The sequence below is a fragment of the Portunus trituberculatus genome, chromosome 4 (assembly GCF_017591435.1).
Source record: "Portunus trituberculatus isolate SZX2019 chromosome 4, ASM1759143v1, whole genome shotgun sequence".
In the NCBI taxonomy this organism is placed as follows: Eukaryota; Metazoa; Arthropoda; class Malacostraca; order Decapoda; family Portunidae; genus Portunus; species Portunus trituberculatus.
Genome location: NC_059258.1, coordinates 3,383,606 through 3,404,710, shown reverse-complemented (window position 1 = coordinate 3,404,710; position 21,105 = coordinate 3,383,606). Strand labels below are relative to the sequence as shown.

General features: G+C 38.2%; 3 protein-coding genes across 4 annotated transcripts in view; all 3 read left to right on the top strand.

Annotated features, from left to right (window-relative positions):
* Positions 1–128: 128 nt before the first annotated feature.
* Positions 129–5,458, top strand: LOC123512924 (activator of basal transcription 1-like). Its single transcript, XM_045269594.1, has 4 exons — positions 129–326; positions 1,167–1,357; positions 3,503–3,695; positions 5,003–5,458. Exons 2-4 carry the CDS (start codon positions 1,171–1,173, stop codon positions 5,439–5,441), a joined length of 819 nt encoding a protein of 272 aa, XP_045125529.1. The 5' UTR covers positions 129–326; positions 1,167–1,170; the 3' UTR covers positions 5,442–5,458.
* A 3,287-nt stretch (positions 5,459–8,745) lies between these two features.
* On the top strand, positions 8,746–13,024 carry LOC123512928 (mitochondrial import inner membrane translocase subunit Tim10-like). Of its 2 annotated transcripts, none has more exons than XM_045269609.1 (4): positions 8,746–8,887; positions 9,540–9,773; positions 10,322–10,512; positions 11,561–13,024. In XM_045269609.1, exons 3-4 carry the CDS (start codon positions 10,340–10,342, stop codon positions 11,676–11,678), a joined length of 291 nt encoding a protein of 96 aa, XP_045125544.1. In that variant the 5' UTR covers positions 8,746–8,887; positions 9,540–9,773; positions 10,322–10,339; the 3' UTR covers positions 11,679–13,024. The 2 variants fall into 2 exon arrangements, with proteins under 2 accessions (XP_045125544.1, XP_045125549.1); XM_045269614.1 differs by having other exon boundaries at positions 8,747–8,887; positions 10,325–10,512.
* Positions 13,025–17,759: 4,735 nt separating this feature from the next.
* The window catches only part of LOC123512841 (protein kinase C-binding protein 1-like), a 31,701-nt gene continuing 28,355 nt past the window's right edge, over positions 17,760–21,105 (top strand). Inside the window, 1 exon segment of the mRNA XM_045269456.1 lies at positions 17,760–17,907. Coding sequence (XP_045125391.1) covers positions 17,892–17,907 — 16 coding nt within the window. The 5' untranslated portion in view covers positions 17,760–17,891.

The window sequence follows — 21,105 nt, the reverse complement described above, 5'->3', positions numbered from 1 at the left end:
GCAACAAATATAAAAATCTACTTTATAACCAACAACTCCATCAATACCTGTGATCACGAGGAAGAAAATAAAGAAAAATGTCACGTTTTTATAGTACTGTTGTAAGGAGAGTAAACAAATGTACTTGCTGATGATGATGATGATGGTGGTGGATGTAAACAAGAGGATAGCACGTGTTACACAGACTAAGGGAACTAAGGAAGACACTGCCATAGCTCACCACTCTACCACGGCCCTGAAGGAAGGACGGGAGGAAAACATAATATCTCAATGATCGGTGTGGCTTTAAACAAGAAGTAGGAAACAACAAAATTAAAAAAGACAGGCGAGTAGTTATCTAGACTCTTTCCCTTCCCATATTTTTTTTTTCTTGCCTCCAGGTTCCTGTAAATTACCACAAAACAGTAGAGAGTAAAGAGGATATCACAGTGGCCCATAATACGCAGAACGCGGGCCATGGTACCGTTCACTGTTGTTGGGTCTGTCTTCAACGCTTTGCTCTCTCACCATCATCTTTCCAAAAGCTCTGGTTGAAAGATACTCGTGTTTTTTAGGATATTTTTACGGTTCTGGTGATGGTTCAGAAAGATTTTTGGTTAATTTAAAGGATGTAGCCGCTGCTGCCACCAGCAAAGTAGCTTCAGACATATTTTATGTGATTTTGTTGTTTTCTGACTTCTTTTGCCGTGCACATTACTCAATTTAATGTTCCCCCACCCAAAAATCTTAATTTCCCATAGCTCACAACACACATTCCATGGTTGGTTGAAACTGCAAACTGACCAAATTTTCTCGTTTGTTATGAGTGAAAACTATCGACATGATATATATATATATATATATATATATATATATATATATATATATATATATATATATATATATTATCTTTCTAGAATGATGAAATATTATTTTTTGTTACAATATGAAATGAATATCTTTTTTAGTTGAGATAATGGGTTTTGATTACATAAGTGATAGATTTATTTTTACTGGGATAGCATATGAAGGGATATGAAGTCATTTCAACTTTAACCTGAAAATCTTGCTTAAATTCCTGTTACCTTGAGTGGATGTTGCTTGTTCCAGTGTGATGCACCCTTAATTAAGATCGCAATGCCTTGTGTACCCTTCTGTCTGTCTTAATGTTTTGTACCGCCTGCAGGAGGTATGGAGGACGCCGCACCCTTGCTGAGTGAGAATGGTGGGGAGGATGAGGAGAGGAGGCCGAAGAGACGCAAGCCAGGGATTGTGTATCTGTCGTCCATCCCGCCCAACATGAACGTGGCCAAGATCAGGCAGTACTTCACCAACTTTGGCGAGTTGGACAGAGTGTTCCTGCAGGCTGTGGACAAAGGTGGCTGTGATGTTGTGTTTGCTGTGTTTGCCGTGATGGTGTGGCTCTGTGTTACTCTAAGCTTCTGTAGAGAAATGAATATAGCATCCATCACACCATGTATATCCATCACTGCCTTATTCATTTATTTCTCTGTGTACAGTGATGGCAGCACTGTCTCTACTTTGCCACACTGCTATTCCTTTGGTTTCTGTGTTTTGTTCAGGTTTTATTTCTACTCAACTAACTATTAATTTTGTAGCTGATTTATATTTTTACTATTTTTCTAACTACATAACTATCAATTAAATTTGTGGGGTTTTTTTATTTCTATTATTTTTATTTTTCTTACATAACTAATTAACTATCTATTTTCTAGTTTCCTGATTTTTATTATTGTTATTATTTTCTATTTCTACCTACATGACTAACAAGATATCTCATTTTTCTACGTTTTTTTTGTATCTATTATTATCACTTCATATTTCTATCCACATAACTAACTAGCTATCAGTTTTTAGTTTTTTTAATCATCTTTATTTTCTATTTTTACCAACATAACTATCTATATTTTCTAATTTTTCTTATTTCTGTTTTTGTCATTTTCTATTTCTACCCATATAACTAACAAACAATTTTTTTCTATTATTACTATTATTTTCTATTTCTACCCACATCACTAACTAACTATCTATCTGTTTTCTAGTTTTTTTTTTTTATCATTATTTTCTATTTTTACCTACATAACTATCTATTTTATATCAATTTTCTAGCTTTCTCATTTCTATTCTCTATTATTTTCTATTTCTTCCTGCATAACCAACTGTTTATATAATTTTTTTCAGTTTTCAGTTTCTATTATGATTATTTTCTATTTCTTCCTGCATAACCAACTATTTATATCAATTTTCTCAGTTTTCGGTTTCTATCATTATTATTTTCTATTTCTACCTACATAACTATATCAATTTTTCTAACCAGTTCTCTATTTTCTGTGTGAATCTAGACGTGAGTGGTAGGGAAATTACAAAGAAAATATTCCTCTGCATCAACTTGTGTTTCCCTACCACCCATTCTCTATTGTCTATTTCAAAATCTCACTTCCTCCAGCTTCTACTCAACACAAACCTTACATATATTAATTCCTATATTTATTTACCCACTTGAAAATTAAAATAGATAAGCTTTGTATAGTAAAAATCTGCTTAGTTCAGTATTGTATCTTGTTCAGTTCAGTATTGTATCTTAGAATGAAAACTGAAATATATAAGCTTTCTGTAGTAAAAATCTGCATAATATATGATTTTTTTTTTAAGTTCAGTATTGTATCTTGGAATGGAAACTGAAATATATGAGCTTTCTTTAGTAAAAATCTGCATAATATATGATTTTTTAAGTTCAGTATTGTATCTTGGAATGGAAACTGAAATATATGAGCTTTCTGTAGTAAAAATCTGCATAATATATGATTTTTTTTTTAGTTCAGTATTGTATCTTGGAAAGGAAATTATGTAGAATTGCTAAGAAATAGAAGCCAAAATGGGAATTATTGAGTTGAGGTTTTCCTTTTCATGTCTTTCCTTTTTTCTCCTATTCCTTTTTTTCCTCTTTTCTTTTTTTTTCCTTTCTTTTTTCTCTCATTTTTTCTTCTTTTTCCTCCCCTTTTCTCTATTTTTTCTTCTTTTCTTTCCTTTCCTTCTTTTTTTTTATCTTTTCCTTCACTTTTTTATTCCCTTCTTTTTATTTTCTTTTTGCTTTTTTCTTCTTTTTCTTTTCTTTTCCTTTTTCTCCTTTTTTGTCCTCTCATTCTTTTCATTCTCTTTTTCCTTCTTTTCTTTTTCCTTTTTTTTCCTTCTCTTTATTTTCTTTCTTTTTCCCTCTTCTAGTTTTCCTCATTTTTCTTTTTTTCCTTCTCATTATTCCTCTTATTCTCCTCCTTTTCTTTTTTCTTCTCTTCCTTGTCATATTCCATCTCCCTGTTTTCCGTAGTGCTATTCACCCTACAAACACATTTTCTTTAATCCTTCTGATCTGAATTGGTATTATTTTGCATTATTTCTCTGTTTCCTATTCTTGTTATTAATTCTTCTAATCATCTCAATCTATTTTTGCATTAGTTCTCTGTTTCCATTGTTATTTTTTTTTTTATTTCCGATCTCTCCTCAGATGACAAGAACAAAGGAAGCAGTAAGGGGAAGAAGTTTAAGAAGAGCCTGCACTTCACTGAGGGTTGGGTGGAGTTCAAGAGCAAGAGGAAGGCTAAGCAGGTCCACGTGTGCCTCAATAACCAGCCAGTCGGGGGCAAGAAGAAGAACAACCCTTACTATGATATGCTGTGGAATATTAAGTACTTGCCCAGGTAAACTCTCTCTCTCTCTCTCTCTCTCTTGGTCACTCTCTTGCTCTCAGTCTCACTTTTTCTTTCTCTCATTCTCTCTCTCTCTCTCTCTCTGTTTACCTATTGTTATCTTTGTATTTCTTATAATCTCAATCTACTTTTTTATATTATTTGTCTTCTATTTATCTTATCCTCTTTTTCTATTTCTGATATTTCTATTTCCCATTTTTTTCACTTCTATTGTTCTTATATATTTTTTTAATTCTGATATTTTTTTATTATTTGTTTCTTCTACTGTTCTTATCTCTTTTTCTATTTCTGATCTTCTCCATCTTATTTTTATATTTTTCATTTCTATTGTTCTTATCTTGTTTGTATTTTTCCATTTTTATTATCTCCTGTTTCTTTTTATGTTATTTCTCTGTTCTATTGTTCTTATTTTTTTCTTAATTCTTGTGTTTTTCTCTGGCTATTTTTTTTTTTATTTGTTTTTTTCTCTTGTTCTTCATCTTGTTTGTATTTTTTTTATCTTCTCTCTCTCCTGTTTTTCTGTGTTATTTCTGTGTTCTTCTCTATCTTTTTCTTTTTTGTGTTCTTTTAAGTCTTTCTCTGTTTCTTTTCTTGTGATATTTCGTATTTTATTGTCTTATTGTTTGTTTTATCTTATTCTCTTTTTCTCTTTTCTATCCTGTTCTCCTTTGCTCTCATAGTTTTACCTCCTTTCTCTCTTCTCTGTTCTTTTCTTCATTTTCTCTCTTCTCCTATTTTTTTTTGTATCATATTCTCTTCATTATTCTTCTTTATCTCTTTTTCATCCCTTTCACCTCTATCTTTTATCTTTAATCTCTTCTGTTCTCTCATCTCCTTTTTCCATCCTCCTTATCCTCTTTCTCTCTCTCTTGAGTTCTCTACTTCCCTCTGCTCTTCATTCTATCTTAATCTTGTCTTTTCTCTCCTTTCTTTTCTTCCCATCCTGTCTCTTCTATCCTTCATCATTTCTCCCTTCCTTCTCTTATTTTTTTTTCCTTCCCCAAAAATGTCACTACCTACATACTGCTTTCTCTTCTCTTACCATCCTTTCCTTTCTCTTCCCTTGTCTTCCCAACTCATCTCTGCCCTTCCCTTCTCTTCTCTATCATTTCCTTCCCTTCCCTTCATATCTCTATCCTTCCCTTTTTTTCCCTTCCCATCTCTTCTCTTCCCTGCCTTTCCATTCTCATCCCTTCCCTTCTCTGTCCTTCTCTTCCCGTTCCTCCCCTCCCTGCCTTTTGCTTTCCCTCCCTTGCCTTCCCACAAGACCTGACTGTATCCCCCTCCTCCCCCGGCAGGTTTAAGTGGGCGTATCTGAAGCAGAGGCTGGAGTATGAGAGGGAAATGACAAGGCAGCGCATGGGGGCAGAGATATCACAGGTCAGGAAGGAGACCGACCACTTCTTAAAGCTCTCGGAGATCAGCAAGAAGAAGAAGAAGAGGAAGGAGGCAGCCAAGGAAGGGAAGGAAGAAGTTGCTAGTGCTGATAATGCAGAAAGTAAGGATAAGGTGTTTGTCTTCAAGCAGAAAGACACAGAGGAGGAGAAACTGAGTAAAAAGGAAGAAAGGAAGAGGAAAAATGAGATGTTTAGGAAAAGGATAGCTGATAAGAAGAAAAAGAAGCAGAAGAAGAAAGTAGAGAAGCCTGTTGACTTTTTGGGGTCTGTTTTTGTTGGCCACTTAGCTACACCACTGTTGGCTGTGTTGTCATCTGTGTGTATTTGTATGTGTGTGTAATAAAACCATATGTGTAATTGTCATTGTTATTAACCTTTATGTGCATAGAGCTAACTTAACCAAGCCTTTACATGCATAGTAATTGTCAGTTTGCAGTAAGATAACAATGAGGTACTACCTTAGTTAGGAGAGAGAGAGAGAGAGAGAGAGATTAGAAGGCTGGGATATTTCTAACTCATAGGTAGAACATTACTGCAGAAAAATTATTGTCAGAAAGTAGTAGTAATAATAGTAGTAGTGGTAGTAGTAGGGATGACAGTAAAATGTTGAATGTAGTGTAATCTACCTTCTACTTATTTATTATTTGCCCACAATTAACACGCATACTTTTTGATAGATGTGTCATGCATCAGGCGGTCAGTGTACGATAACCGCGTGTTTTAATAAATATCGAGGTCACTGCAGCCTGTGTTATTTTGTCTGAATATTGGCAACCTGTAATAAATTGTCACTTAACATTATACAGAAAATAATATAAGAGGCAATGAAAAAAATAATGCACTGGTTTTTATTTTTGGCAGCTTAAATTTGGTCCCCTTTGCTGTGCGTCCTGTGAAAATAGCGCCTTTTCTCGCCACTCACACTGTTTTGTTAGTCCGACCCCTGAGCCGCGGTGGTGGTGGTTGTGGTGTGGGGCGACTCCTAGATTTAGTATTTCCTTGGTATTTACCGGTAATGCGTTGATAGTGTACTATTTATCGATTTACCGACATTATCTCTGTGCTATGAAGAAAAGAGAAATGTGCAAACAGTGATGGGAATGGACAGTGAAGCCGAAAACTTTGTGTTAGTGGTGTGTGGCTTCTTAGTAAAGTAAGCTTCACTCTTTATACGTGGCTGAAGGCGTAAGGCAAATGTGAATGTGTTGGTGGACGGGGCATGGGGTGTCCGTGGCCTTGGGGGTTGGGGAGGGGTGGCCCGGGGTCAGCCTTCACCAGCAAACACAAGGAATACATGCATATAACTCAACATATCACGATTATAAGGCGTCATAGTGAACTCTAACCAACCCTCCCTAACCCCAGGACATTATATCAGTGAATCAACCCCACAGAAGATGAAGAACTCGGATGTAAACAAACGGTTACCCTGGGCAGCTCCTATTTATCGGCTATTATCTGCTTACCTCTCTTTTATTACAAGCCAAACATGTCATAAGATGGAGCTACCAGCCTGTGCTTTCTTTTTATCCCGTCAATTATATCCGCCATGGCCTGGTATCGGTGTGGTGAAGGTTTTAAGGTGAGCATAGCGGCATCTGGCAGCCGCTGTTGGGGCCGCCATCTTCAACTGGATCGCCCCGGGGCAGAGGTCAGTTACACTATTTTTCCTTTATTCCTTCCACCTCTTATTTTGGGGTTTAGGTGTGTTCTATGGTGTCTAAATGATAGTAAGTAACCTGTTAAAAGTTTTCTATGCTTGTGTTGCGTGGAGCAAATTAGTTTTGTGGGTGTTTTTATGTAATTATGCGTCGGGTTTCCGGTGTTATTTTTTCATATCGGCGAATGGAAAATTTTTATTTGAGCTTCTAAGTAAGATATTATTGCTTAGAAAAATCGTTTATGATATTTTAAGTGTTTAATCTACTATTTGAGTTAAATACGTAGACTCTAAATTTATCTTTAGTCCCGTCGAATGTAGAAATGTTTACTTCTTCGGCTCCGTGTTATTGTTATTATTTCGGCTCATGACTAAACTCAAAGTATTTGGAAAAGTAGTTCATGTTCTTTAAAGTGTTTGCATTCATATAAAATCAAACTTTGTGGGCTGTAGAATTATATTTAAAGATATCACTGTTATAAAAGTTATTTTGTTAAACTTTTATTTTTCATTTTATTACTGGTCAGGCTTGAAGTGGTTTGTTAATTTGGGAAATAGTTAAAAGATATGAGGAATCTAAAAATACAAAGGAATCTGGTCTGAATGCAGTATTTAAAGATCCGATTTTCAAAATGATTTACGTTCGTATTTTACGAGGCCTGTGACGTCACGAGCTGCCGGCCAAGGGAGCCGTGCGGGTGGACCCATGACGTCATCAGCCCACCGCTTCCCGCCCGCCCAGCTGGCTCTTTTCGCCATATTTAGTGTAATGTACAAGGTTTTCTAGGTCCTTGGGAATGTTTCTGACGCAGGTGTGTATAAATCGTGTTATTACAAGTGTAAGGAAGAGGAAGGAAGGAGAAATAAAGGGAGAGGAAGAGAAATGGAGGAGGTAGCTGGCGCCAAGGTCTCTTCGTCTTATTTATCGCAATGTACAAGGTTTTCAAGGTGTCTGCAAGTGTTTCTTGGTGCGGGTATGTACTCGTAGTGGTAGCAAATGTGAGAGGAGGAGGAAGGAAGGCGAAATAGAAGAAAAGGAGGAGGAGGAAAGGAGAAATGAGGGATGAGGAAAACCAGTGCTGGGGTCTTCTCGTTATATTTATCGTGATATGCAAGGTTTTCAAGGTATCTGTGAGTGTTTCCAGACACAAGTGTGTACTAGTGGTGGTGGGAGGAGAAGGAAGTAAGGAGAAATAGAGGTAGAGGAGGAGAAATAGATGAAGAGGTGGAGGAAGAAAGCCGGTATCGGTCTCTCTTCGTCATATTTAGCGCAATTTATTTAATGTGCAAGATTTTCACGGCGTCTGAGTGTTTCTAGACGCAGGCGTGTACTAGTAGTGGTAGCAGGTGTGGGAGGAAAAGGAAGGAAGGAAGGAGAGTTAGAGGAGAAGAATGAAGGAGGCAGTGGAAGAGGAAAACCGGGGCCGATTTTTTTTTTTTTTTTTTTTTTCATATTTATCGTAATGTACAAATTTTTCAAGGTATGTGTGAATGTTTCCAGGGTCAGGTGTGTAGTAGTAGTGAGGAGGAAGTTTAAAAGGAGGAGGAGGAAAGGAGAAATTAAGGAAGATGGGAAACAAGTAAATGTTCAGAAGCCTATATTTGCCCTAATTTCCAGTGTTTTCAGCATAGTAGTAGTAGTAGGAATAAAAGGAAGAGGAAGCAAAGATGTATGAAAGAAACGAGTAGTAGTAATAGAAGGATATGATGAAGGACGAAAGGGGGAGTAGGAGGAGAAGAAGGAGGAGGGATGGAGAATGGAGGAGAGAAAGATTGGAGGGAGGACTGGGAAGTTTTCATTTTTATCGACGGAAGTGTGTGTGTGTTTTTTTAATGAACCCATGGTATCTAACACTCTAGGGACAAGAAAACATAAACAACTATAGCACCATTGTATAGCTGAATATAACAGTACGCAATCTCCGAAAAAGCGCGCCAATATAACCATCCATGGGGCAGGACAGGCTAGGCGGAGCAGCAGCAACAGCAGCAGCAGAGCAGACGAAACTACTCCGCCCTCACATGGTCCTCTTTCATAACCCCTTCATGTTTTCCTTGTTCCTGAGCTACACTAAGGCCACATGTTGACGTCCAAGTGGTCAAAGATAGCTGTTGGATGGTGAGGGGTGTGTGATGTTCTTTATAACTGTGGTGATAGGGTGTGTGTTCGTGGTGAGCCGGTGTGGAGTGGCTGGGAGGTTTGTAGTGGTTGTTGTGATGTTATTTCTCTTCTTTTGTTATGGATATTGCTTTTACGTGGTTTGTGTGCCGTGGTGGTGTGTATATGTGGTTTGGGGTGGTGTGTGGAGATGTGTGATGTCAGTTAAGCCAATATTCTGGATGCGAGTGTTTACCAGTGCGCTTCGGGGAGTGACTAATCCCCAGCTTACCTCACCAAATGTTAGGGTAGGCTACTTTTTACGTTATTGGGGCTCCTGTAAGTTAGTGGTGTGCATGAGGGAGATTATTATTATTGTTATTATTATTATTCCGCTTTTTTTCTTTTCTCCTTTTTTTCGTTTTCCCTTTTTTCTTTTTGTCTTTCTTTTTACTTTCCCCTTTTCCCTTTTTCTTTTCTGTTTTTCCCTTATCTTTTTATATACTGTGCAAAATTTACTGCATTATGTATTTATTTATTTTTTTCCCCTCTTTTCTTTGACCTTTTCCTTTTCCCTTTTTCTGTTTTATTCCTTTTTCTCCATTTTTTCCCCCTTATTTTTTTATAATGGCGTGCAAAATTTCCTGCATTATGTATTTATTTATATATAACCATTACAGGGCAACAGTCATTGTGGTCGGTGTTGGTGGCTTCGTGTTCACCAAGCAAACCATTGAGCAGCAGCGGCGAGAGTCCATGAAAGTCAGAGAGCGCATGAGGAACGCTAACACTGGTGACTACGAGACAAAGCGCTCCTTCACTGGATAGACACCACCCATCCACCCACACACCTGCTCACCACCCCAGTCATCCGGTCACCAATCCACGTGTTTATAACTTGCTTGCAGGATCTGGTGAGCGTGTTTTGTTTTACTCGTTACTTTGTTAAGGTTGGGTTACAAAGTGGTGTGGTGTTTGATGTTGTATTGTTTGTGTTATTTGGTGATTTTAGTGGTTATTCTCTCTCTCTCTCTCTCTCTCTCTCTCTCTCTCTCTCTCTCTCTCTCTCTCTCTCTCTCTCTCTCTCTCTCTCTCTCTCTCTCTCAAGTCTGTATCTTCTTTGAATGTCTACTAACTAAATCTTTCTCTTAACCCCTTCAGTACTGGGATGCATTTCTGCCTTGAGTTTTGTATACCATTAGACCATTCTATTGACATTAGGAAGGGTCTATGAAAGTCAGAAGATTAATGGCCAGAGTCCTCAATATTTTAATCTCCCACATAAGTTTCTGAAGCTGTATAAAATCACTGAATAGTAAGCAGAATGAATATAGAAATGTATCCTGGTGTTAATGTCTTTCAACTTCTTTCTAAAATGTTTAAGGTATTTTAAAGAGAGTGAAAGAGAAAGCAACACACACACACACACACAAACAATGGGGCTATAACACTCATCTACCAGCAGGACCAGTGAGGCACCATGGCAGGCCTTCCCGCCCTCAACGATGAACAGATGAAGCTGGTGCAGGACCTGGAGATAGAGATGTTGTCTGACATGTACACCAGGATGACCAACTCCTGCCACACCAAATGCATCCCTACCAAGTACAAGGACGCTGAAATTGGGAAGGGAGAGGCGGTATGCATAGATCGGTAAGTATGTCTGTCTGCCTGCCTGTTTATTGTTTGTCTTTCTGTCTGTCTATTGTTTGTCTGTATGTCTTTCTGCATTGTGTGTCTGTCTGTCTGTCTATTGTTTGTCTGTGTTTCTGTCTGTCTGGGTTTGTCTGTCAATTGTTTGTCTGCCTGTCTGTCTATCTTTGTTGAAAAGTTGTCTATCTGTTTTATTTGCAGAAATGTGGTTGTCTGTGTTTATTTGTGTTTTTTATGGGTTTTTTAATGTCAGTTGTCTTTTTGTGTTGGTGTGTTTGTCTGTCTGTTTATTTGTTGTAATGTTGTTTGTCTTTGATTTGTGGTTTTTATTTGGGTTTGTTAAAGTTAGTTGTCTTTTGTGTTGAAATGTGCATATCTGACTATTTATTCTTTGCAGTATTAAGTTGAATTTGATTATGTTATGTGTTAAAGTGTTTGTATTTGTTTGTTTATTTATTTCTCAACAAGATCAAAATTTTTTGTTCAGTTTTCTTCTCTCTCTCTCTCTCTCTCTCTCTCTCTCTCTCTCTCTCTCTCTCTCTCTCTCTCTCTCTCTCTCTCTCTCTCTCTCTCTCTCTCTCTCTCTATTAGTTTATTTGTTTTATCATTATTTGTCTTGTGTGCATGTGTTACTTGGTCCTCTTATGAATACCACTGGTCTCTTCCTTCCTCTGCTTGCAAAACTATTTATGCACATTCTACTCTCCTCTGTCTTTAAGTTTTTGCTGTGTTTAATTTTTTTTCCCTTTATGTAAGAGGGGAAATCTGGGCAAGAGCAATAAAAACAATTAAACCAAAAGATCCACTGAGATGCCTGTTCTCAAGCAGGTTCGGATTAGCCAAAAGAATGGGATAAATGTCTTGAAACCTCCCTCTTAGATTTGCTTAGGTCATAGGTAAATGGAAATACAGAAGCAGGCAGGGAGTTCCAGAGTGTGCCAGAGAAAGAGATAAATGATTGAAAGTACTGGGGAACATGTACTACTGAATACTAAATACTGAAGAGTGATTCCAGTGTGTCCTGACATGGTTGCTTCCTTTCCTGCAGGTGCGTGGCCAAGTACTGGGAGATCCATGAACGTGTCGGTAAGAAGCTGCAGAAGATGTCCTCGCAGGATGAAGAGTCCTTGAAAAAGATGATGGCAGAGCAGGGGGAGGTGAAGTAAGGTGTGACGCTATGCTGTGCTGTTAGTGTTTGTATATGAGGTAGATCAAAGGGTGTACAGGGAATTGTTGGCAGTTGACTCTCTGTTGGGGTTTATAAAGGTGACAAGATTGAGTTATGTTTGGAGGTATGCAGAAAAGACTAGAATGAGCTGAAAAATTATATAACTTATCTAGAATGACCTGAAAAAATTATGTAGTTGTCTAGAGAGAGATGAAAAATTGTGTACTTGTTTAAAATGAGGTGAAAAAAATTATATACTTGTCTAGAATGAGCTGGAAAAAATGTACTTGTTTAGAATGAGCTGAAAAATTCTGTACTTTAGAATGAGCTAAAAAATGACATACTTATCTAGAATGAGCCCCAAAATTACATACTTGAAAATTAATAGGGGGGATGAGAAGTAATGATCCATTGAAATTTGTATAGAACTTAAATTTTCCCAGTTCGTCAAGATTTAGAAGGAAGATAGTGGTAATACCTTTAATGTAAACAGTTGTGTATAATTATGTAAATGACACTTGAATATATCACCTTTGTATAATTAGAGACTTGAGTTGGTTTTTATTTGATTAAGTAAACAATGAGCCAGCAGGTGATATTAGCATTGCCTCACACCACCACTCACCACTCTGACTCATGTGCTTGTTATCAGGGAAGGCAGAGGTCTAGGCTGACTATCCTTGCCATTCATTGAGGAAGGCAAAGTGAAGAATTGTGTTTGCTGCAATGGAGTTTTAGAAGTGGTAAACATGTGAGGTATATGAAATTGATACTATTTATTCATCATTTTACTCTATACTGAAAGATCTCTCTCTCTCTCTCTCTCTCTCTCTCTCTCTCTCTCTCTCTCTCTCTCTCTCTCTCTCTCTCTCTCTCTCTCTCTCTCTCTCTCTCATAACGTCGGGTATCACAATCACAAAAGTATGAACCACAATTATGGAATAGTGTACTTGTCATCTTTTGCTAATGTTAACTTTTTTTTTACTTTGAATATTCTTGTTACTAGATAATCTGCAACACAACATCAGATATTAAAAGAAAAATATGAACAAAATTATAATATTTTACTTTAAACAAACCTTTACTGTTCAACATGTTCTAACTTTTTTTCTTTTCATTTGTTTATTTATTTTTTACTATTATTTTTTTTATATTTGTTTATTTTTTTCATGACTTGTATATAGAAACCAAAAATCTGCTTGAATGTAGAGAACTGTTCATAAAGTGTTAAAGTGACTTGTTAACTGTTAAGGGGAAGTGATGGCTGAAGACTGACCAGTGTTTGTATATTGGCCTGAAGATTGTCAATGATGCAAGACTGGTGATTAAACTGTTTGTTATATACATGGCCTGTGCTTCCTTAGGTATACCAGTGGGACATTTGTTGTGGCTCAGGGGAAACACCACAGCTGACCTTTTATTTTTACCTATTTCCTTAGTGTGACTCTGCCCCAGTTATTTGTTTCCCTTACATCTTTTTATCACATGCCTTCCTATTTCCATTTACCAGTAAGCTATTTGTGGCTCAGGGGGAAACCACACCTAACCTCTTATCTTTTCCCTGTTTCTGTAGTGTAAGTCTCCCCCAGTTATTTGTTTCCCTTACATCTACCACTTCTGCTTTCCTATTTCCACCTACCATCCCCATCCATACAATTGTCTTACCATTTTAAGTGCTCTTGTTTCCTATTCAGACAAGATGCCAAACTAAAGAACACCCTGTAGAACTGTAAAATATAACAATATCTCCTTAATCTCGAAAAGTTCCCTATTGACTTGAGCATTATGACAAGAACCCTGCAACTGTAATGAAACAAAAGAACACCAAAGACTTTATTCCAAAACACTGCTACACAACACCTCTATTCTAAAGCCTTGAGATTAAATTGCACTGGTTTCTGAGGGTGTTTTTATTGTTGTAGTGACAGATTAACAAGATTTTCACATTATCAGCAGGGGAGAAATGCACTTGAAAACCAAAGACTATTCTGAAACTGCTACACTGCATTATTCTAAAGGCTCTAAATGAAGGCATACAATGATTTTTGAGGGTGATTTTATAGTTGTAGTGGCAGGTTAACAAGATTTCCACATTATCAACATGGGTAACGCTATTGAGAGCTTATATTCTGAAATACTGCTACATACACTATTCTTAAGGCTATATATGAAAGAACACAGGTTTTTGAGGGTGTTTTTTATGGTTCTAGTGGCAGATTAACAAGATATCCATATCAACATGAGAAACACTCTTGAGAACTTGTATTCTGAAAAACTGCTACACTACACTATTCTAGAGGCTGTAGATGAAGGAACACAGGTTTCTGAGTGTCTCTATAGTTCTAGTGGCAGATTAATAAGATTTCCACATTATCAGTGGGTTAAAACTTTTGAGAACCTATCTAATTTCTGGCCTCGTGAAATAATTATGAGAGAGCAGAGCGCAGATACATCCTGGATAAAATGTAATCTGGAATGTAGCAGTAACAACAGCAGGGAGAGCAGAGAGCAGAGGTAGTGAGGTACAAGACACAGCAGGTGGTCAGTGTCTCTCCTCACAGCACTCTGCATGTCATGGGTATTGATCTCTGGTACAAATTATGGCCTGTGTTCTTGAGGCCACATGCGACGGTTTGTGCTGCATGCCATCGCTTCATTAGCCTGTGCTGAGTGCTGCTTGCTGTCTTGTGGGTGCTGTGAGTTATAGTTTTCACCAGAACTTTCATTGAAGATTTTGAGTTCTAAGGAGTTTTTTCTTGAGGTTTTATGGTTTATTTGTTCTGTGGTGAATTCTTATCTGTTCTTATATCTGAGTACACAAAATTAATGAGTTGTTAGATAAATAAACAGTTAAGTAAGTGATAGTAATAATGTGTTTCCATAATTTTAGTGGTAGGTGATTATCTTTTGTGGCCTTTGAAGACTAGGAAAAGGAACAAGCTTTCATAAAGTGTATAAAATAGGAAAACAGCAAAATACAACAATGATAATATTGATAATTATGATAATGGTAATAATAATAATAATAATAATAATAATAATAATAATAATAATAATAATAATAATAATAATAATAAAGACAAAAATAACTAGATACTAATGTTTAAAAGTAGAATAATTGTATAGTAGTAAATAAGCTTTGAAGTACAGTACATTGAAATATTAAGCATATCAGTTGATAGAGATTTCTCTTTACTGTCAAGCAAAACATGTTCTAAAAAGATAAAAATAGTAATAAATAAAAGTTTTGTCTCGTGTGTGTGTGTGTGTGTGTGTGTGTTGTGGCTGTCAGGTTCATTAATATTCCAGGCAACGTGCTTGTTTCCTCCTGCCTTAAAGTTCACCTGTTGACAACTACCTATTTCATAAAGCGTGTACTCACTACTCACTCACTCACTGACTCATTATTCACGCTTTTTTTTTCTTTGTTATATTTTCAGTTCCACTTTTTTTTTTACTGTACTATTTATATTTTTCGTCGTGTGGGGTTTATTATTTTTCATATGTTTATTTATATATTGTAAGTGGAGACAAGGGTTTATGTTTTCTTTATTCTTTCACTTCTTTTTATTTTTTTCAAATCTATTTCTTCATTTTTTTCTCATCATTGTCTTATCTACCTTCCTCTTTTCAAATGTATTCTATAAGCGTAGTCTTCTTTTTATCAGCCTATTCATTTATCATAATTTTAATTATTATTCTTGAGGGCTATGTAGATATCTTTCCATAGATAGGACGTGTTATATAGAAGTTAATTCTTCTATTACATTACTTTTATGTCTTATTACAAGCCCTTTTGATAGTTATAACACCCTTGTGAACATTATTAATCAGCTGATATGTATATCTTCTACCAAGCTTTTCCTTGCCTTTGCTGAGTTAATGACTGAGGCGTATGCTATCTCCTTATTCCACACCATTCATCTCTATTTTTGCCCTTTAGTAAATTGTATGGGTATTCTGACACGCCATATCCTTGTTCCACACCACTAAGGACAGTTACCCCGTTTCCTGGATTAATAACGGATCTTACAACGCTTTATTTTACGACTTCAATCGCTACTTTTTTTTCCCTTTTGGCAGTTTAATAATGGCTGTTCTTACGCTTTACAACTTTAATTTCGTTTTCTTTTTTCCTTGCTCGGTTAATTAGTGTTCTGGCGCTAACTTCTAATTTCTGCGCCAGAATTGCTACTGTAGTGTGTTCTGGAGGCAAGACACAACAGATGACGCAGGCAGAGCAAGAGGTTAATATTCCCGCGACCTTGAGATCCTGAATTCCTGAAGGCGAAGTAGTGTGTGTGTGTGTGTGTGTGTGTGTGTGACAAAGTGGTCTCTATAGCGTGCAACTACTGATGACTTGATGGTTTAATGTTGTCTGTTACACTGTATGTGTCTTGTGTTTTATACTATTATTATTACTACTACTGTTGTTACTACTACTGCCACAACCACTACCACCACCACCACTACTGCTACCACTACTACTACTACTACTGCTGCTGCTGCTTCTACTACTACTACTACTACTACTACTACTACTACTACTACTACTACTACTACTACTACTACTACTACTGCATCTTTCACACGTGGCTAGGCTGCAATATTAATAGTGATAATAGTAATAATAATAGCAATAATAATAATAATAATAATAATAATAATAATAATAATAATAATAATAATAAAAGTATAAGCAATAACCACCGGCATTCATAAAAACAAGACTTTCTTAATCTGTTCTCTTCCTCGATCAATCTTTCAACCCGCCCCTCACAATCTCATCCTTGCATCATCATGTATTCCCCTGCCAACACTCCCCTCTGACGTTCTGTACATGCATTCCTTTATATAGTAACACATAAAGCTTCTTCATGCGTCTGATGTACGTTTCCTTGTCATCTCTATCTACAATTCGATATTCTTGCCCGTTGAGTATCTTTCTTTCATTCTACACAAATCACGACCCATCACTCACAACCTTTCTCTTATTCTCCTATAGTCCATTTTCTCCCGGCTTATTTGCAAATATTCTCCTCTCTCCTTTCTCCAACAATAATTCGGTTAATATTCTTGTCCGTTGATTACCTTTCATCCTACACGAATCACTATCTATCACTCACAACGTTTCTCTTATTCTCCTAATCCATTTTCTCCCGGCTTGTTTGCAAATATTCTCCTCTCCTTTCTCCAACAACAACATACAACCAGCAGTAGAAGCAGGAGCAGCAGGAACCTTGCCAAGACCACAAAACATGATTCCTGAGTCACGCCTCTTCTACCAACCATTCTCATTCTATTCTAAACACTCATATTTCACTCCCCAATCTATGCCATGGGCCGAGACGCGATATAATAGACAGGAAAGTAGAAGCATAAGCCTTGGCAAGAACGCAAGAATAATACCCCCATTAAGGAGACGTTTCTATGAGGTGGGCTAAAGCTAAAGCTGGACAGGTTGAGAAGATGAAAGGGTTCTGAGCGAGGGCCTGGCCAAACAAGACAAGGCCCTCCCACTCCCTCGTTTTATTACCACACGCCAGGAAGAGGTGAACTTTAACCCACCACGCTCATGTTAGGCATTAGGATCAGGGGGTCATTATCAACCCCACGCTACGGATGACTAGCTGCATTTGTGAGCTGTAGTAAGGGATGTGTGAGCTCACTGACTCGCTCTCTTTCCCTCTCTCTGTCTCTCTCTCTAGGCAGGCACACAGGAGATCGAAGCGGCCAGCGGGGATGACTATAAGGCCTAAAGCACATCAGAACCTCACAGACACTCGCCCTTATGGAGTGTAGCGCGGGGAGGGGTGCTAGGCAAGAAGACCCCCTCCTTGGTCCCCTCTCAGTCCCTCTCCCCTGCCTGCCTCTCACCCTCTCTCTCCCAGTCCACAAGTGTGATCATGGCGGATGGGTGCGCGTCCCTCCTCGCCAGATAACTTATAGCTTCTCCCAGGTGCGTCCGCCACATGGAGGGACGGAAAACACAGTGGCTTCAGTGAACGATATACGTGAGACGAGTGGGACGTTATGAGGAAAAAGTAAGGATCAGAGAAGAGGACCTCGAGTGAGTCCCCCCTCCACCAAGCTTGTCTGGTGGAGTGGGTCCTTGCCGCCTCCAACCACGGGCCTTTACACGCTTTATAACAGTCCACCCTGCACTCCTCCACTACCACACTTCCCATGGCACTCTCCTCCTGCCGCTGCGATGTGGCTGTGGTGTGGTGAGGCGCTGCAAGCTTGTGGTATGGTGTGGTGGGCGGTGAGGGGGCCGAGTAGGGGCGGGAGGGGGAGTTACGAGTGTTCACGGGGGCTGTTGGGGGTGTTTTGACTTACATGGAGGGGTAGAGTGGTGACATGCTCCAGGGTGGTGACGTGTGAGGGTGTGTGGTGGTGGATGCTGGAAGTGGTGATGGCATTGAGGAGATGATGCAGATGGAAGGGTTAGGAAGGGGCCTGGTAGGAGGCATGGCAAGGTAAACAGGGGGGGTGTTGTGGTGAGTGAGACGTGTTGAGAGTACCCAGGGACGTGGGAGCTTGTAGTATTTGATATGCTAAGGTGAAAATAGAATAGAAAATAGCCGTAAAATAAATAGGAGGATAAATTTAGTGATGACATGGTGATGAAATGTATCTATGTCAAGGGATGCTGTAATGTGATATATAGAGATGCGTTAAGGGGATGAACTAGGCAATATATGATGTAGGAGATCCGTGAAGGATAAGCAGGAAGCAAGTGGCTGGTGGTGTTAAGATAATAATGATATGAGATGAAGGATGCTACAGAATGCTGGTGTTAGGGGAAGTGATATGGAAGAGGAAAAGGTCAGGATATGATAGGATATCCATATAGCAATCATGCAGGACATCAGGGAGGATAATATGCTGTTAAGGATGCTGAGAGATGCTGCTAGGTGGTGGTGGTGGTTGAGAAAGACAAGCTAGGGAAGGTTATGTTACAGAAAATAAAATGACAAGCAGGGAAATGAGATAAAATTGAGTAGGTAGATCTAATTAGGAAGATGGGTTAAAGAATGGAAGGTTAGGAAAATATTACTGAGAGGGATAGGTTAGGTTAGGTTGTAGTAAATAGAATGATAAGCAGAAAGAGAAGATAAACCAATGATATAGTAGTAATGAATAGAAGTGTTAGCTAATAATTAAACACAAGTAAGGATAGGCTAGATCAGATGCACGGAATATTGAAGAGTGGGAACAGAAAAAGAAATATGAGGTAAATAACAGGATTAGATTGTCAGCTGTGAGGGAATGATGAGGCAGAGTAGGTGTTGAGGTAGCATATGTCCAGCAGGCATTGGCAGGTGGTGAAAGGTTAGTGCAGGGAGTCAGCAGGTGTGTTGAGATAGTAGGTGGGAGGGACTGGTGAGGAAAAGAGTTGTGTAAATCCTTTGGCTGCCACATTAAAGTATTTATTGCCTTAGGATGTTATTAAGATCACTGACGGTTGAGGAGATAATAGGGAGGGCTGTTTCTGTAGGAGTTTTGTGTTTCTTTATCACTACAAAACTTAACTTAATTTTACAAGACAACATTCTTCACTAAGTCTATTTTCAAACATTTTAGCATCTTATTTTTTACTCTTGAAAGGCTATCATGGAAGTTAATGAGATTTCTAATAATTATTTAAAAAGAAAGAAATGAGAATATGATTATAGAACATTAAAAATATGGATCTTATTTATTTATATTTATTTTTTCACTAAGTAGGGCAAATTGTTACAGTGAAGTGTGTATTTGGTCATTGAAAGTTAATGAGATTAGTGAAGGCAAAGGGCAGTGTCTGTATAGGAGGGAGGGGTGGTCTGTCAGGATGCTAACAGAGCCATATGGTCATTGCTGTCTGGCTCAGGACATGCCTCAGTCACCACACACTGTTGCTTTGTAGTGTTAGTGTTGTGCAGCTCAAGGGAACTCTCTCTCTCTCTCTCTCTCTCTCTCTCTCTCTCTCTCTCTCTCTCTCTCTCTCTCTCTCTCTCTCTCTCATGTAATTAGGGTAATCCATAATCCGGCCAAGAGCAACAAAAACGATTAAACAAAAAGGCCTACCTTGATGCCAGTCCGCGAGCAAGTCTGAGAGAGTTAGCCAAAAGAATGGGAAAAATGTTTTGAAACTTCCCTTTTAAATAACTTCACTGACCTGCTCTTTTGTTGGTATTTGTGGTCATGTTAGTTTGTGTCTAAATCATTAGATAAGCCAGTTTATTGAGACAGGATATATAGTCAGTGATGCCAGCTTTGATGTGTATGGTTGCAGTACATGAAGGAAAGATACAGTGATAAGGATGACAGTTTTATGAGATATTGTTAAGTGTCATTGAAATCCATTTGACAAAGCACATGATACCACTATTTCTTGTAGTGGTTGTGTGGAGGTAATATTTGTAAGGATGGCATATGGTGAATGAAGGCAATACATATTTGATTAGTAAACTTTGAATAATTGTGGTTTGGTGTGTGTGTGTGTGTGTGTGTGTGTGTGTGTGTGTGTGTGTGTGAGGGTGAAGAGAAGGTGGTGTGGTGATTGTGTGGAGGTAATATATGTGGTGATGGCATATGGTTAGTGAAGACAATACATATTTGATTGTTAAACTTTGAATAATTGTGGCTTGGTGTGTGTGTGTGTGTGTGTGAGGGTGAGGGTGAAGAGAAGGTGGTGTGGTGATTGTGTGGAGGTAATATATGTGGTGATGGCATATGGTTAGTGAAGACAATACGTATTTTGTTAGTAAACTTTGAATAATCGTGCTTTGGTATGTGTGAGGGAGCCAAAAAAGAGGTGTGAGAGTGTCAAGAGGAGTTAGTATGGACTATGGAGGAGTGGGCATAGCAAAGTATGTCCAGATGGTGATGTGATATATCAAACAATTCTGTAGTCACAACACAACACTTAGCCTGACTCATTTTGTACAATCTGGAACAGGAAGTCTTGTTGTTATGATAGGGATGACATCATTGCAATATTTATGCTGATCTTGTATTTCTGTAGATGTGACAAGAGATTTTAGATAGTGTGCTACAGATGAATAGGCAAAGATAGGCTAGTGTGTGTTGGAGCCTGAGGCAGAGAGCTAAGGTATTGGGGTGTAGATGAGGGTATAATGCTTCATGACTTGACAGAGATTTGTGTTGGTTATGTCTCTGTAGCAGTGTTATATGACCCCTTCTCTAGCACATCAGTAGGAGGTGTGACAGTTAGGCATGGTGATACAGATGAGGGTATAAATGCATCGCGACAGGTTAGGTATGTTGGTTATGTTCCCTATTGCAGTGTTAAATGGTACCTATGTAGCTGATATGACAAAGGGGTGAGGTATTGTGGCAGACTTGTGGATTGTAAAGGTTTGATTGAATAGAAAGATTGTGAATTGGCTGTCCCTGCCACAACAAGGTCATGTGTTGTA

Coding starts and splice junctions, on each gene's coding strand:
- LOC123512924 (XM_045269594.1), top strand. CDS start 1,171: ATGGAGGACGCCGCACCCTTGCTGAGTGAGAATGGTGGGGAGGATGAG. Junction 1,358..3,502: donor CCTGCAGGCTGTGGACAAAG/GTGGCTGTGATG, acceptor ATCTCTCCTCAG/ATGACAAGAACAAAGGAAGC. Junction 3,696..5,002: donor AATATTAAGTACTTGCCCAG/GTAAACTCTCTC, acceptor CTCCCCCGGCAG/GTTTAAGTGGGCGTATCTGA.
- LOC123512928 (XM_045269609.1), top strand. CDS start 10,340: ATGGCAGGCCTTCCCGCCCTCAACGATGAACAGATGAAGCTGGTGCAG. Junction 10,513..11,560: donor GAGGCGGTATGCATAGATCG/GTAAGTATGTCT, acceptor CCTTTCCTGCAG/GTGCGTGGCCAAGTACTGGG.